The following is an 18,121-nucleotide window of genomic DNA, read 5'->3' as shown; positions in this document are numbered from 1 at the left end:
TACCTGGCTAATTATCTACCCCTTTAATGATTCCGTCCGGCCTCCTTACATATTCATCTGGAAGGGGGGAGATCATCGTTTAGGGATGGCAGACCTCTGCACTGGGAGCTGAAACACCATCGTCTAGACTCTAGAGACGGTACCTCGAGAGGCACCTGGGTGGGCTCATTGCACAAAGCGCGCATCCACGCTAAGTCGCTTAACGGCGTGCGGAGATGAGCGGAGCGCAGGTGGAAGCGGGCAGGGGGGGCGGAGACCGTCAGGGGGAGGATGACACTGGGTTAACGGAGCGCGGCGGTTTGATGGTTCCAGGGAACTGTTTACAACCTGCTTAAAGGGGCTTACGTCGAGACGGGTCAACATCAAAGAGAGCGCCCGAGACTTAGGAGATGAGCGCATCTGCGGAAGCCGTGCAGCGGTGGGCCTTGTTTGCATACCGTCCACCAGCCTTCCTTCTCACAGCACATATTGACCCCGCATGGGGAACTCATATATATATATATATATGGATTTCTTTAACCCAGGGAATAAAGTATTTTTCTATATTGGTTAGGGTTATTTTTGTCTATTTCCGGCCTCACTCACACCAAATGTGCGACCACCAACACAAGACTCAACGCAATCGGACACGTTAAAGGCATTAGTTGAACCAATCAAGAATCAGCACGCCGTGTCCGACTGACTGCTCTGTTTCAGTTTGCTGGTGGAGTGTGTGTTGGTGGGGTGGTGGTATGGTGGAGGAGTGGGGGAATGGAGAAGTGATAAAACACAGCAGAAGCCAACTAGCAGAGAGAAGACGTTGCCGACACAGCAGAGAGCAGTGGGTGCCTTGTGTGCGTAGATTTACACTGAAGAGTGATGTGAAGGTAGGCTAGCTTCCCTTACTATGCCAAATAACAACTACATATTAAATTATTCCCAGATAAGAGATACATGGCTTGGAAAAGCAAAACTTCCAAAATGGATGGAATTTGGATTGATATAATCACCTGATGGCATTGATCTTGGCTAGTTGATAACGTCCATCACACAAACATCATCAAAAGCCGATCATAAATAAACATTTTATGTTGTATATAGGTAAACGTTTAACCTAGTAAAAATGTATCTATAAAAATATATATTTAATGTAAATATAAATAAATAGAACAGTCTCTCTATATATTTATATGTATATAATCCATGTCTACATATTTAGACCATCTTTTTTGTTACTTCACTAACTTAATCCCTAAACTGCTAACCATCGGAGGGGTTCAGATGAACCACCGTAGCAACACATTCTCTTTGTCGTCACAAGTCACAAAGTTCCACATGCAACTGTCAACGCCAAACGCAAACCCCCAACCCCCCCTCCCCCTCCCCCCCCACTTGTACAAGATGGTACAGCCCCTCCTACATCCCTCCAAAATAAGAGCGGCAGCACGTCCCGCGGCTGATGTGGTGGATGTTCTGAAAGCGGGTCGGGAAAGGTTACGTCAAGAAGCATGGAGTGGGGCAGCGAAAAAGACAAAAAGAATCTTGCCGTTTTAATTATTTTATTAAGCGCCTTGATGCTATTAAATGCCCCAGATACATTCACCCTACAGTTCCCAATTAGACTTGACAGTTGCTGCATTACCCACAATAAATATAGCAAAGGGCTGGCCGCGGGCCAGAGTAGACCCCTAACTGTGACCCTCATGTGTAATGATGAAAAACAAACGCACACGCGCACGCGCACGCCATGCCTCCGCCGCTCAGACACGCATGGAGGACGTGTACGCGCTGGGATCTGCACACACACACACACACACACACGCACACGCACGCACGCACGCACGCACGCACGCGCGCACGCGCGCACGCGCGCGCGCGCGTGCGTACGTACGTTCTGGTGTCCTTATGATGCTCTTTTAACAAAAAAAACATACGGGGTAATAAAAAAACAACAGCATTTAATTGGAAACCAAAAACATGAGACAATTGATGAGAATAAAAAAGGTCAGTTTCTGATGGTAAACTGTTTATTAAAAGCAGTGTGACACACAAAAAAGAGACATTTACATGAAGTGTTTAGCAATATTCTAGACATGTCAGTCACTGACATTCCCAAGATTTATAAAAAAAACGAAGGGTGCAAATTTGACATTTGAACCTTGACATGTGCAGTTTGGGGAGCCTTTAAACATACACATGGTAGCAAACCCGTACCCAAGATATCCGACGATGACGAACAAAACAAGCAACTTACGACACAACAAATTTGACAAGCGTACATAGTGCCAACCCTGTATTTAATTTTTCATCCATAGATGAATATAATAAATATTAAAGAAATTATCAAGTAAACGCCTTAAACTGTCAAATTTCTGATGGGTTTGGGATGGAGAGAAAGAGAGAAAGAGAGAAAGAGAGACTGATCAGTGTGTGTGTGTTCGTCTGTTAGTGAGTGAGAGAGAATGAGGAAAAAGAAGACTAGATAGATGGAAAAGAGTGAAAGAGCGAGAGAGAGAAGGAGAGGGCCGAGAGTGGGTACAATGACTTCCTCACCTCCCAGTCCAAAGCTCCTCCCCCCGTTCTGCTACAGGGTTTCCGTGTCAAAGCGAGAAAATACACCGACCCCACTTCCATCATTGTATTGGAGGGGACAGAAGCTAGCAACCCATCTTTGCTCACGCAGCGGACACGCATACATACATCCATACACCTACGCATAAGCGTGGGCATTGCTCCCCCAAACACACAGACACACACACACACACACACACACACACACACACACACACACACACACACACACACACACACACACACACACACACACACACACACACACACACACACACACACACACACACACACAGGCAACTCTCCATGCATGCCGTTAAGATTGAGAGTACTACAGCTTCCCATTGGCAAAGGCTCCCTCTTGGAACTGGGGGATGAAGCTCTTGAAGTAAGCCCTGCGAGAGAGAGAGAGCGAGAGAGAGAGAGTGAGAGAGCGAGAGAGAGAGAGAGAGATAGTTAGGATACATGGCAGAGCAATTCAGTGAGCAATAAGAAACAAACAAAACATTAAACTGCAACAGCAAACAAACATCTATCCAACAGATTAAGTCAGAATGAGACATGACAGTGAAATTGATTTGGAAATTATGTTTGTAATGTAGACCTGTGAAGATAATGTATTGTGCCTGCCCAGGCCTTATGTCGTTTCAAAGTCGGGATTTTAAATGTTTGCACAATGAAATGTAGAGTTAAATTGGAAGTTGTTGGAGAGACTTGGGTATTTGTCAGCATCATAGAAAATACAACATATTCGCTTATGGCGGGGTTAGAAATGATTGAGCGAGCCTCTACAGTATATCTGAAGATCTCCATGGAATATGGATACAATTTACAACCAGGTAAGGAGTTTCTAGCCCACCTATCCAGAAATGATTTTGGTATGTGAGATGGATATTGCTAATATTTTTAGATGCTGCCTGTGATTTATGATTTTTGCGCATTTAGACTACTGTGTAAATTAAGGGCAATTTATGCTAATGTGCAGACCTCAGCCACTTGATCAGGTACATGTTCAATTTCCATCGTAGACGACCCGTTTAAATAACAATAACACAAACACACAAAAACAAGCCAGGAACCAACACAGGCCCCCAGCCGAGACCATAGTGTGCTTCAGACTCTTACTTATTAACAGGCGTTTGAAAGCCACGCTCGGGAGCAAACACTGTTGGCTGCGGGGCTGCAGCCAACGCCTATAGATTAACTCCGGTGAGGTCACACCGGTTTGTGTGGAATGAGGCTGAACCTCAATGACACACACACACACACACAGGTGCACGATTGTGTTTTTACGATTAATAAAGTTTGCTGAAGTACAAGCTTCATTTTTGAATGATGCCGATGTCTGAGCAGGTTCCTTGGACAAATGTTGATACTACTGTGGGTTCAACGCCACCCGAGAGCCTTGGCAACTTTCCTCTTTTGATGTCAACCAAATCGCATGCAAATGTGACCGAACCAAATTACACACAAACTATTACTCGATCTAAAGAAATGTGCAGGCGGACAATGGCTCTTCTCTTTAGCGTCTCCCTCTCTGAGATATTCTTTGAGGGGGACCAAGTAGCTTATCGAGTCTTCTCAAGGCCCATCGCTTTGAGTTATGTTGTCGGTGTAAATGACCCCGGCGCACACTTCAAAGGCAGTAAAGGCGAAGAGAAAAAACCTTCACAACACAGTTGAACAAAAATGTATCGAGTCCATGAACACCGGACGCGCGCTGCCTCCGCGGTGCTTCCAACACCCTCCTCTTTCATGATACACGACACAATCACCGCTTTGACGCGGGCTTCAGCAACACGCCTTCAGCTCTGCCTGCAGAGGCATTGTTAAAAATAACAACAAGCAGGCTATGAAAGAGGCATCTGTCGAGGCTTCAAGGTGAAGCCGACCAGAACACAAACCATACCCGCTACGTTGCATTAAGCACCGAAGCACCTCTGAACAGCGATTTTTGCCGTACGATTGAAACCGACACAATTCACAGGTTGGGCTGTAAAACCGCCTGCTGTGCGCCCCCTCTGAGCGGTTCCCCACCATGGACGAGAGCCGCGTGTCTCGCACCAGGGGTCCGAGGGCAATACGAAGGCCCCGCACGGATCAGGGTCGAGACGCCCTTATTGGTCAGAAACGAGCCTGGACCGAGAGGTAACCCCCCCCCCCCCCCCCCCCCCCCCGCATTTCACTCAGGGCTGATTGGTGGCGTTTCTCCAAGGACAAATAACAGCACTGAATTCAAACCTGCAGCACCTCTAATGCGTACCATGCTGACCCCTCAGTGCGGTCAACGTGGGGACACACGGGGCCTGTACATGCTGTTGTATCAGACCCGCGCGGTGTGGGTTCTTCCCCTCAACGTCTACTCACTTGGCCCTCTTGGCCATCTCGTTGCCGTCCCAGCGAGGGCTGTAGGGGTAGGCCTTCTGCACCTGGGAGTACAGCTGCCCACTGCTGGTGAAGTGGTACACCGACTGGAAGGTCAGGGTGGGCTGGTCCCGGGGGAAGTACAGCGGCAGGTCCACTGAGAACACACACACACACACACACACACACACACACACACACACACACACACACACACACACACACACACACACACACACACACACACACAGAGAGAGAGAGAGAGAGAGGGGCAAGAGAGAGCAGGGCGAGAGAGAGACGGGACGAGAAAGAGACGGGGTGAGAGAGAGAGAGAGGAGTGAGTGAGGGAGGGAGGGTGAGATTGAGAGACGGCGAAGGAGAGAGAGCGAGAGAAAGTGTTAATCAAAGAATTGTAGCGACGAGGCTGTGAGGCGATCAATAAAAAGACAGGACTGTGCTTGTTTAACAGTGGGAGGTGTGTGTGTGTGTGTGTGTGTGTGTGTGTGTGTGTGTGTGTGTGTGTGTGTGTGTGTGTCGGCAGTACCATGGACCAGGAAGCAGAAGTCCTTTAACATTAGGAGAAGGGTTAGCTTTGTAAATCCTTCAGCGTCGTATTCTACCACCCCCCTGGAATGCAAGCGCGCGCACACACACACACACACACACACACACATACACACACACACACACACACACACACACACACACACACGAGATGTCATCATAGAAGCATACTTTCAGACCCGGGGAGTCGAGGCCAGAGCCGCTCCTCTCTCCCTGACTGTGGCCTGTCCGTGCAGTAGTACTCACATTCCAAAGTGGCTCAGGAAGGCGGCGATGTACTCCCTCCTCTTGTGGTAGCCTTGGATCACGTACTGCACCTATTCACCGACGGGCAAGGAACACAGACACACACACTCTGAGTGGCCGGCCTTGATGAGCTGAGCAGAAGGAGTGGATGATAAAGAAGCATCGCATTGCAAAACGAAAAAATAAGCAACCCACAAACACGAAAATGTCTGCAAGGCTGCCAGGGTGTAGAGGGGCAAACGCAGAGCAACGGGGGTTCATTATGTAAGGAAAATAAGATTTAAATCCAAAACCTCCATAGGTTCTGCTATTTGGTTTACGATTGTTATTTTGATGCTTTAACAACAATTGAGACACAGGGTCATTTGGGATTGTTTAGCAGGTATACAAATATATTGTGTGTGACATTCAGCTCCGACAGGCCCAGCGGGCTACGTCACGGCGGTGCATAAACACCCAGGCGGTGCGTGAACAGACTTGCTGAGGTATAACACGCGAGTGGCCACGCAGAGTCTGTTAAGAGAGGCTGTGGATCCATTAGAGTGAGATCAGTGTTAGAGTGACAGAAATCCGGGGCTATCTATCTATCTAACCGTCTACGAGAGCCATTTCGTGCGTCAACACATATTGCTGGGACGAGTATGAGCTTGACAGCGTGTGTGCGCCACACGCAAACGCACACGCACACACTTAGTTACACACACACACACATGCGCGCACCTACATGTACACACACACACACACTTTTATGTCCACACACAAACACACACACGCGTGCATTTACATGTACACACAAACATGCGCGCAGACAAACAGACGCACACGCGCCCATCCGTGCGCTCCCACTCCCACCGACATGCGTTTAGTTCACGGTGGACAGGTGCGATGGCCTCTCTCTCCCCACGGCCCAGGCCGGTGAGGTGGCCTGGGCCTCTCCCCGTGTTACTGGGGCCTGGGCCTGGGGTGGGCAGTGGAGGTGGACGCCCGGGTCCACCTGGCCGAGCCACACCGCTCCAGGCTCACCAGAAGACACCGACACAAAGCTAGATATATTAACCACAAAAAAGAAAATAAACCATGGGCCAGTACGAACGCTTAGTTGGAACGCATAACTTGGGTGCTGTGTAAAGTGTGTGAAATTGTGAGAAAAACTATTGTGAGAATGCCAATAGGTGAGTGCGAGTACGCATGCACACATGCACACACACACACAGACACATACACACGCACAAACAAACACACACGTGGGTAGAAAAAGTCACCACATGACTCAGACTACTCATGGGACGTGTGTGTGTGTATGTGTGTGAATGAATATGTGTATGTGTGTGTGTGTGTGTGTGTGTGTGTGCATGAATGTGTGTTTGTGTGTGTGTGCATATACAGCAAGACTAAATACCCGTTGTGTGTGGCGCACTATTGTCACTGCGTACACAACTACAACATGTACCTGTGAGGAGGCTCAGCGAAGGGACACGCCCCACCCCGCCCCACGGCCACGTGACCTCATTGGTTGGCCTGCGTGCTGACAGACAGGTGAGGCCACCTGGCAGGTACTCAGGTATTCCGCCCGCACCCTGCCTTTATTGCTGCTGAACATCCTGTTCCTGCAGAGTGTGATGCAACAAGGTGCTCCTTTTCCTTTCTTTCTCCTCTGGAAGTACTTCCTGGTTCCGCTCCTCGGCAGAGTCAATGTTTGCATTTGAATGCATTTGAACCTCTCTCTCTATCTTGTTTTTCAGACCCTGAATTTAGTATTCAATAAGTTCAGGGTCTGTTTATCTCGGTGAAGCAGAGCCTTCTATAGCAATAAGAAAAGACTGTTCTGTTTCACAAGTGCATCTTCCAGCCATGAATAAAAGTACCGTAGTGAATTAATTATTGTTAGCATAGAAGCATCGGAACATGGCCTGAGATAACACATGCATAACATGCATTCTATCTGCAAGGACAAAATAATTATAATAACCGGCTTACTCATCCATTGCATCAAATGTCATTTACCTCCTTGTGACGCATTCTGTCTCGATTGCACAATCCTTGTCAATACCTTTGCTGGAAGCCTTTGAAGACAGCAAGCCAACAGCTGTATGGGACATTCTGAAGAACTCGCCCACATAATAAATACTTTCTCTTTCCCATTTCATGATTAAAAGTTGAAGATCACGTAAGTAACTTGATGTAAGGCCATGGATGCAAGGGGGCTAGATGCAATGGATGAGTGTGGTGTGTGTGCACGCACACAAACACACTGTAGTTGCGTATAACACAGTGGAATGTACTATCTGTGTGAAGTGGTAGGCGTACTAGGCAATAAACTGGCAGCAGCATCTGCTTGGTTGAGTCCATGCCTGTCGCGGTAAAGTCAATGTACTAATCTGTGGAGAGAGTGAACCATGAAAAGCAAAAAACACCCTGCACGCGGGCATGTGTGCGTGTGTGTGTGTGTGTGTGTGTGTGTGTGTGTGTGTGTGTGTGTGTGTGTGTGTGTGTGTGTGTGTGTGTGTGTGTGTGTGTGTGTGTGTGTGTGTGTGTGTGTGTGTGTGTGTGAGTGACTGCTGTTCAATACGATCCGTGTTGAGTGGGTTGGGAGACAGAGAGAGCTGTTCCCCTGCCAGAGTCACAGCCCAGCCGTGGGGCTGGATTGAGGTGTGTCAGTGTCAGTGGAGGCTTCGCAGAATGGGGCCAAGGTGGCAGGCGCAAACAGCCTCATTTGGGACTCGTTTAGAAATCATTTCACCAATCAATCCCCTCCATGAAGGAGGATGGGGAAGCCCAGCTGGGTTATCGGGATACTCAGCTGGGTGATGAGGCGGTTCGGTTCGTGCACCAGTATCTCTCCTCAATTCAACTGTCAAATATACTTATGTATATATACTTTTTTTTCTATTAAGTATATGTACTTCACATACTGTACATACATACACACATACTATAAATTGGATGTCAGTTAACCTACTACTTTTGTGTCTAATGGAACTAAACAGATCTGAACACCCCAAGTTAATAAAACTAGAAAGCACTGAATGTATACTAAGGACAACGATGTCCCTGAGCCCAGCTTGATCCACAGGGGCTGGCGATGTGCGGTCAACAACGGTATATAAAGTCAAACAAGTATGAAATCACCGCACACTGGTGTACTTCGATAAGCTGATTTATTTTGTGAACAAAATAAATCAGCTTCTCAGCGTATACCAGTGTGCAGTGATTTTACACTCCTTTGACTTTGCACACTTAATGTATACATTGCACACATATATTGAATTGCTGCCCCAAAAAGGCATGTCAAAATGATGACAAACGCCATCTATTTGTCTACGATGATATAACAGACGTAGACAACACATACAAACTCCATTCCCTGTCTTTCTCGACCGGAGAGGGCCTTTAATAGGAGGGGATTTATGGAGCACCCTGTCCCGCTGCGTGGCCCTTTCCCCCGCCTCCAGGGCCCTCCAGGGACAGGCTGAGGGTCCCTGTCTGCAGTCCACCCCCAGCTGTCAACCTGTGGGGCCCAAGCAGCGCTCAGACGACCGCTGGGGTCCGGCCAGCAGCCGCCCACACACAGGTACAGGCTACCAACACCACCAACACTACGCACACGCGCGTGGGCTACACACGGAGGCACGGCCGTGCGCATGGCTACACATGGGCACGCGCACACACACGCAAACGCGCGTGCACACTCACACACGCGGCGGAAAAAGAATCATCAAGCAAATCCCAAAAGACCGACCGACAGGAGAAATGGTGGTCTTATAACACACAGGGGAGCCATCTTTGAAGGCATTGCTGCCAGTGTCCTAGGCAGGGAGCACCTGATGCTTATCAAGGGCACACACACACACACACACACACACACACACACACACACACACACACACACACACACACACACACACACACACACACACACACACACACACACACACACACACACACACACACACACGATACAGTGAATGAGGGATCCGTTCACCTTGTTGGTGAGTAGCTGGCACACTTGAGGCACGTAGTCGATGAGGCAGCCCCCGCTGGGGAATGCCGGGATGTGAAGGGCGGAAGTCCCTCCAAGAGCACTGATGGATAAACACACACACACAAACACATCATCAAAACACACAAAAGGTTAACGGTCAAGACAAGAAGGTTCAGTTAGCTGGTTATAAGACAGCTGCCATCACATTCATTATTATTTCAACCACAGTTCCTTAAGGTTAAGATAGGATGTTGAATATATCAATATGACGCCGTGTTTCTGTGGACTCACTCAAAACAATAGGACTTCATCAAACTCAACTAACCACAGCCAGGTCTCTGGGGAGCCTGCAGAAGCAAGGTTTTACTTTGGCCAGGGTGATTCGATCGGGACGAGTTAGATTTAGGTGAGGGTTTTGACACCGTGTGACTCGAACACAGTTAAATTAAGAGTTGTTATGTAGCACCTATCTGGTTTAAACCCATCAGAAAGACTGAGGTCCTAATCAACCACGTGAGAGAGACTCTGGCCAACCAGGGTGCCACTGCACCCCGTTACACAAACACAGTGTGGGTATCAGCCGTGTGTGTCAGTATCGGGCTAAAAGGACGAGGAGGTTCAAACTAAAAAAATAGTACAGAAATAAGGCTACTCGAGCCTTCGGCTTTTAGCTCTGATTCCTCGCTGATCCTTTGACGTCCTTTCGATCCGCGACGTGGCTCTGCTCCTGATTAGCGCATGCTTGCTTAATCAGGACGACAGTGGCGGCTCCCGAGCCACTAATGGGCCGACGCAGGCCCGTGTACCGCTCTGTGCCTCGCAGCCAGAAGAGAGAGGGAGAGCATGGCAGCAAAACGGGGGGGGGGGGGGAGAATCGAGGGAGTGAGGGGTAGGGGGGGTGAGGGGGTGGTCTGTAGAGCTTGGCCTCTAGTGCTCATCTCAAGGCAAAAGGGTGCTTTGGATTGGCAGGAAATAGCTCCCGATTCTATTTCCGTCGCGGCGCTGAGGGTGGGGCGTTCACGTCATCCAGCGACCGGCCGCCGTTGCGATAGGACGACGTGATGCATCCCTGCATGTAAATAGCATGAAGCATGCAACATTACGCGTGTCAAAGGTCACGTATGTTAGTATGTTTAGAGTCCCGTCCCCCCCCCCAGGCGAGTCGTGTGTGGATGCCAGAGTGCGGACAGTGTTGAGAACATCAGGGTCCAGGGATTTACCCATACAGGCTTCCAGCCATCGAATACTAGGGCCACTGCAGTCAGTCAATCAAAACAAAAGTACACTGTATATACATATGTATACTTTTCTTTTTTTATCATTACAAATTACGGTGGGCTTCCCAAATGCTCACGGTTTTATATATATATATATATATATATATATATATATATATATATATATATATATATATATATATATAAATGAATGGCTTTAGACTAAATGTAGGAAGCATCAAGAGAAAATTACAGGTGGCCTAACGAGTGCGTTAATAATAGAAAGCACTCTACATATGTGATGGCGCAGGCCAGAAGCAACAGTATTATAGTATTAAGTCGATAGGAAGGCTACAAAGTACAGACACAAAATTGCATTTGCACTCACACGACTACTAATAACCGTTGGTTCGTCAACACAGTGTGCCTGTGTGCCAATTCTTGTTACTTTATATTGTTATACCATTGTATGAGACCATTTATGTTAGAAAGCACCAGAGGCCTACTGGAACCAGGGACCCCAGCAAAACCTCTCTGCGCTCGCACACATCAGCAACGTGTACATCAACACCGTGCGCTTTAACACAGTGCACCTCACACACACACCTCAGCAAGCGAGAAATCCCAGGGGATACACTGGGGTCGTTCAATCCTGTGGAGACTGGTAGAAGGTGGAGCCCAGCATCCAGGATAGTGTGCTGATGCGAGCCCAAGACCCCAGATCATCCATCAACACCTGTCCGTCCGCAACTATGACGCCATGAAAAGGGAGTGAGATGTTTTCTTCAGAGGTGACTTGTATGATGGAACGGAGTGCAACCCAGTGCAGTCATTGAGAATGCAGTCCAGAGATTGTGGTTTCCCACCAGACCCCCCCCATCGGCTGCATTACGAAAGAACCACAACCACTCGATGATGTAGAGACGATGACCTCACTCTGTGTAAGGGAGAGGGCCAAAAGGAGGGAAGTGCTGCTACGAACTGGGAGTGAGGGCTGGGCTGGTTTTCTGACCGCACGTTGGCCTGAAAGACCTTGACCGCGATAGGCTAGAGTTGAGACCTGCATTAAGCAAGAGGCTAATTCTGGTCAGTTGTTGGTCATTCCCACTTGTGAAAAATGATCCGACTGGTTGCTTCAGAGTAACCCAGCCAGAAACTTCTTGCACAATCACTGACAAGAGAAACGCTGATAAGACTTAACACATCCAGTACGAGTGGGCGATATGTAGACATAGTTCCGTAAATACCAACATGGTTAACAAACGCTTCTTCAGTCGCAGCCCCTGCCAACGTGACTGACATCTCTCCAAAGAGCACTAATGTCGCAGTTTAGAGGGGGCAAATAATTTGCATTAGCTTCTGCATTTCTCGGTACTTCGAAAAACGGTTAATTCAAAGTGGCTCACAGCAATGAGCGCAGCCGAAGCCTTTGAAAGTGGAAACCTAAATTATGCCCATCTTTCCGCCCACAGATCTAAGAATAACCACACATCATTCAGATGGAAATGTGGACAGAGGCGCAGAAAATCGCAGTGCGTGTCATTCATTGTGTCAGTGGCGAACATGGGAACAAAATGTAGTGTCTTTCGACGTTCCGCTGTCTGCAGAGTTTCTAACCTTTTTAAGTGAGGGGCCCATTAGACACAGCACTGGCTGAATGCTTCTGACATCCAAATTACTGACTAGATATTTCTGGGGCGGAAATATATGGTGAAAAAGAAAATGCACCCAGGATCTATGTCAAAATATATTTGAGCAGACATCTAATTTCAAGGTCAGATTGATGGGGAGAAATGAAGCTAGGCAAGGAGAGTTCATTCAAAACTGAACTCTTTATTTGAGGAGATTATGACAAGCCGCAAGGATGATGTGGGATTAAAACAAACGGCAAAGCATTCGAGCACGTAAATATTTACCTGTGTATGAGGTGAGATAAGGTAAGAACCAACTTATCTTCCAGTAAACATTGCTGTTAGAGGCTTTGTAGAGGTCTTGCGTGACAGTTGAGAAATGTTAAGATTTAAGGGAACCGTGAATTAAATTGAAAACAATATACACCAATATCAGTTAGCAAACTAAGCCTTTTTTTCCCTTTAAATAAAACACTGGTAACAAGTTACCCATTTGATTTGACCAAACGATTTGTTATATTTCATACAATAAAGTCTGACACACAGAAACGTGTCGGTAATCCTATTTAAAGAGTTTCCCCAGAAAATTCCCAATTTGTGTTTTCAGGGGAGATTGTCCGGGACCATGATGACCATAGTATTACACAAAAAGGCTGATATTAAGGAACAAATCAAATCCTTGGGCCTTTATACTCAATATGGATTAGAACCGTTCTTAGCCAACCTGGGAAGCATCACAATGATTCATCATCCTTCTTTAGCTACCAGTGTGCATTTGAATGAAACATCAATGGTGTACGTCGAAGATCACAACCAACCCACCCATAAGACTCTATTACAATACATATGATTTGATATCCTAATAAAAGGCATCTGCAACGCACACTGAAACGACTCTGGACGAGCTTACCCACACAACAGGAGTCATCGTGTGGACGGGTTCCCACAAGGCCTCTGAGCCATGCTTTACTGTACTCCGTGACACATGTATAGTAGACGCATAAACAAACCAACCACCATCCCGACACACACACTCATACTGTTGCTGTACAGCGACGGGGCCGTGTATGACTTCATCAGGCCCAGAGATTATCCCTCAGTGATTCAGGTGGACGGTGACGAAACTCTGTTGGGTTGTGTTGTGTACACACGGTGTGATTTGTGTGTGTGTGCATTGCTTGTGTATGCGTGCAGGGGGGTATCAGTGGCAGTGGAAGGTGATAAAGGGTCAATTGTAAGCAGGGTTAAAAGGGCAAACAGATGTGGCTTGTGGCCAAGGTGCGCCCAGATGGGTGTGTTTGGATATCGTTACACGGCGAGCTGCCAACAGCACGCCTCCGTGAATGCTAAACGACAGTGTGCAGACGCCAAGGCTCTATAGATCCACCGAGTCGTACCCAGAGCATCAATCAGCCTCCATTTCATGTGCAAGCCAAACGAGGGCTTATTTAGAAGATTATTATTAGCCTGGCCGTGCTTTGCCTCAGGAAGGAGGACTGAGTGAACCCCGTTATGATGCATATATCCCCGCCGACTGCCAACATCGCAGCAGCAGTGTCTCTACCATTCTCACATCCAACTCATATCTGGGATAAAACGACCCAAACACGGGCGACCGACGCAACGCAACAGGAGGCATGATCAAAACGTGGATGGCTCTATTAAAAAATGTGGCATTGCCGGTGTGACCTACATCCCGAAGGTGAGGTGAAGGTGATGGTGACGCGCCCGTCATGCCGAGAGCTCTGCTCTCCTGCTGGGCCACAGCGGCTGCACAACAGAGCTGTCAATTGGAGCAGGGTCCTTTTGAAATACATGAGGTGGGTACTCTGTCTCTGCTTCTCTCCCCGTCACAGAGTCACGAATAATACAGGTGAAGCCTGTCAACCTTCTATTGTTTTCCCCAAAACTCTTGCTCTTGAGTGTACCCAGCAGATTGAACACAGAGACAGGTGGTGGGTTTGTTCAGAGGCCAATGCGGCCAGCTGGAATAACCACATTTTCGAGGATTTGCCAGTTTGCATTGGTGATCCGCAGATTGAACATCACGTCAGGTGTTGTGGAGGAAAAGAGGAGCCAGAAAGCGTGCACATGGAGGGTGACGACAGGACCTAATGCTCATCTTCAAGACAATCAATAGCGAAGATCTGAACGTCAGCAGAATGGAAGTCAGTTGAAGCACAAGGTTGACCTTGGTAATATTCTGAGGACTCAAAACCAACCTTTGAAAAGTTAACCTTCTTTCCTTCTCTCCCCTCCCTCTTTTTTAATGATTCCTCTAGTTTTCAACTACCGGTCCTTTATTTATACAGCTACCTATTCAGTGATTTTACCCTGTGTGTTCACTTTGAGAAGAGTCTCGAGTATTTACAAAAGTGCTATATAGGTTGAGCGTATTATTATTATACTTCAAACATTTATAAATTAAATCCAAGCCTAGCCTTCAAGTACGGTAAGTTTTTTCACAAAGACTATAGATGGGATTTAAAGTACAGCCAGCTAGTCTCACGTACTTAGAAACACATACTGACCCAAATGCATGCAAGCACACAAATACGCACGCGCACACGCACACACACACACACACACACACACACACACACACACACACACACACACACACACACACCTCAAGGCAAATGCAGATACACAAACATTAGTGCGCTGCAGCCTAAAACTGTCTCTCTGTGTTGATTTTTCTGGGCTCCTAAATCTGGTTTGAGGGCAGAGTCGGTGCCCACTCGATTCCTTTATGCCATGCAGCAGGTTTCTCTGTGGAGAGGGCGGAGACGGAGCCAACTTGTCTTACAGGCGGAAAGCAATCAGGTAAACGAGGAGTGAAAGTCAAAAGGAGGGATAATGAGATTATTCTGAAAATAAAAGTGGATTACGGCACTAACTGAAGCGAAATAAAACCCCAACAACAACACAACCCTCCCTTAAAACAGAACAACAAAAACAACAGAAAAGCCCAGCGCACCGAGATACCACGCTGCCGTATTTGAACCTCTAATGCAAAGCAGCAGGCGTGACTAAACACCTACTATGTGCTTTTTAAATCGGGGCCGCCAGTACATTCGTTCGTCTATGTTCCGTAGCATAAGTTATCGTGCCACGTGTAAGAAGATGCTCTCTCCACCCGTCAACACCGCTTATCGTTATTTACATAACGACAAAAGTTGGCCAATATCTTCTGATATTCTCGTTTGTTTTTTTCTATACTTGAAAGGGCGTGATGTCCGATGCAACCGAAAGGGACGGACGATAGCACAATGCACTGATGCATGTAGACATGCAATAGAAAGTTGGTGCTGGTTATTTATGCAATGGCACGTCAACACAGATTGTGCATTAAAGAAGCTAAATACATCATTGTATAGTCAATGGTATTTTTCAGAGAATCCCCTGAAAAGACATTGTGAGTCTAGCATCCACCTATACTTCTCCACGTGAGATACAATTGTGCTGGACATCCCAGACGAACCCAGAGCTCATGGTTAAAATGAAGCACAGCACCAGAGACCGGAGTGGAAGAAAACATAGTCTGACCTTGTCCCAGTCCCTTCTTTCACATTTGTTAAAATATTCAGGGCTATTTGTGAGTACAGGCATGTCGAAGTGGTGCTCTCGCTCTCACGGTATCCTTGCGAAGCCACATTCAATAACGTGGGAAGCTTCACCACATCACTTTACTGCAATGGATAAATAAATAGATGAAACAATTGTAATGAACACACTGGTCTAATCTGGTCGGATCAAAATGCAAACATAAACCCCTGGCCGATCTTAAACGTTCCACATATGGACGGCCGTTCCTGCTACACCTGAAGAAGGGGAATCTTCCACCTGGCCACCGGTAAGAGGTAGAGTAACTGACGTGTCGCTTCGTTGCTGCCCATCTTGTCCAAGAGACGTTTTTCCAAAAGCAACCCTTCATCTCTCACTTCTGCTCTCAAAATAAAACCCTGGCACATGGCACGCAGACTTAGTTCCTGGAAACACAGGCCTTCTTTATTTTCTCTCCTAAATGGCTTACGAGAGCTTTCATTTTTTGGGGTGTGGTTGGGCCCACACAACGTTTAATGTCATTCGTTAAGCAAGTCGGTTCCTTTAAACGGAAGCCCTGGACAAGAAGGAAAATGGAAAAGCAAGGGCTGAGCTTCTCATCAAGGAGGCTGGTGTTGCCTTCTGCTGCACACTACAAACATTTCTAATTTGCATTCGAAAATCGCCTGGCTCCATGGTGAATACATTGCACCTATAAATATATCTGTGCATCTTGCAGTAAAAGTACACCACTCATGGTCACTTGGCGGTGGTCATTATCACAACGCTTTGGGCAACACGATGAAAAGAAGAGAGAAACACGGAACCTCTGATGCTGTTGGCGTCAACGAGCGGACACGGACAGACGACGGGTGTGGGGAACCAGCGAGGATCTATAGGAAGTGAGTGCTGCGGGAGAGCGGAGGATAGAGCATTGGCTGCCCTTAATCAATAGTTTGTACAGAAATAAAGCAGATACGCAGGCCCGTCCCCATCAAAGCGCGGAGCGAGTGCTACGGTCGGCGGCGCACAAAATCGCTAAACCGCGTGGGCGTCATGCGTTGATTCCAACAGTTTTTTTTTTTTCTTCCTTTTTCTTTTCTTTTTTTTTTATCAGGCTTCTCCATAGCCAGGAAACATTAGCGAGCAACAGCTTGTTTGAAGATGGAGGATGAAACGCAACAGTAAAAGAGAGGTGTGGGGGGGGGGGGGGGGGGGGGGGGTGGGGGGAGAGGGAGCGAACACGAAGGAGATGGATAGAAAGACAGAAGGGATGGCAGCAGAGGGTGTGGTGGTGGTGGTGGTCCTGATCGGAGACCCTCAATCTATCGGGCGTACGTGCGCTCTGTCAAATAGATGTGGAGGGACAGGAGGAGCAGGGGAGCGGAGAGAGTTTCACAGAAACTCAATCCAAAAAGAGTGTAGTGGGGAAGAAAGGCAAAAAAAATAAAGAAATAAATCAACCCTCCCTTGTGTTCGTTTTCCTTGTTTTTTTTCCCTTTCTTTTGCTGTGCTCGCTGCGTTTCAGTCGAGCGAGGGAACGACCTTGCCGGGGTAGAGCACGCTGCTTGTCTCCCTTTCAAGTCCCACTCACTCTCTCTCAGCTCCCTTTGAGGATCCGCCAGAGGGATCAGCAGAAGAGAGGAAGAGAGAGAGAGATGGAAATAGAGACAGACGGAGAGACGGAGAAAGAGACCGGCAGCAGATGGGGGAGAAAGAAGCAAAAAAAAAAAAAAAAGGGACGGAGGGAATGAGAGAAGGAAATGGAGATGAATGCATTTTTTTCTTTTAAAAAGCCGAAAAGGGGATGCATGGATAAAGGGAGAGAGGAGCAGACAGACAGACATACCGATAGATGGACGGGGGAACTGAGGGAACAGGAGCGAGCGTTTCTGGATGTAAGAAAGGCGATTTCTGCCCGTAAACAGAGGTTGCTCTCGATAGTTGTTTTCCTCGAATCTCAGGGAGAGGAGGGCAACAACACATGGCCGTGGACTATAAGGGGCAGTAAGGACACAGTA

At 47.5% G+C, this 18,121-nt stretch overlaps 1 protein-coding gene across 2 annotated transcripts in view; it reads right to left on the bottom strand.

The window, feature by feature from the left end:
* Positions 1-1,984: 1,984 nt before the first annotated feature.
* babam2 (BRISC and BRCA1 A complex member 2) overlaps positions 1,985-18,121 on the bottom strand; it is a 55,307-nt gene continuing 39,170 nt past the window's right edge. For both annotated transcript variants that reach the window (XM_060051948.1, XM_060051949.1), the window contains 5 exons: positions 9,707-9,806; positions 5,725-5,795; positions 5,459-5,541; positions 4,918-5,071; positions 1,985-2,945 (listed from right to left, as the gene is read on the bottom strand). In XM_060051948.1, coding sequence (XP_059907931.1) covers positions 2,882-2,945; positions 4,918-5,071; positions 5,459-5,541; positions 5,725-5,795; positions 9,707-9,806 — 472 coding nt within the window. In that variant the 3' untranslated portion in view covers positions 1,985-2,881. The remainder of the gene's footprint in view (positions 2,946-4,917; positions 5,072-5,458; positions 5,542-5,724; positions 5,796-9,706; positions 9,807-18,121) is intronic.

The sequence above is a fragment of the Gadus macrocephalus genome, chromosome 5 (genome assembly GCF_031168955.1).
Source record: "Gadus macrocephalus chromosome 5, ASM3116895v1".
Classification (NCBI taxonomy): Eukaryota; Metazoa; Chordata; class Actinopteri; order Gadiformes; family Gadidae; genus Gadus; species Gadus macrocephalus.
Note: the sequence above shows the minus strand (reverse complement) of the source record. Positions and strands in the feature narration are given on the sequence as shown.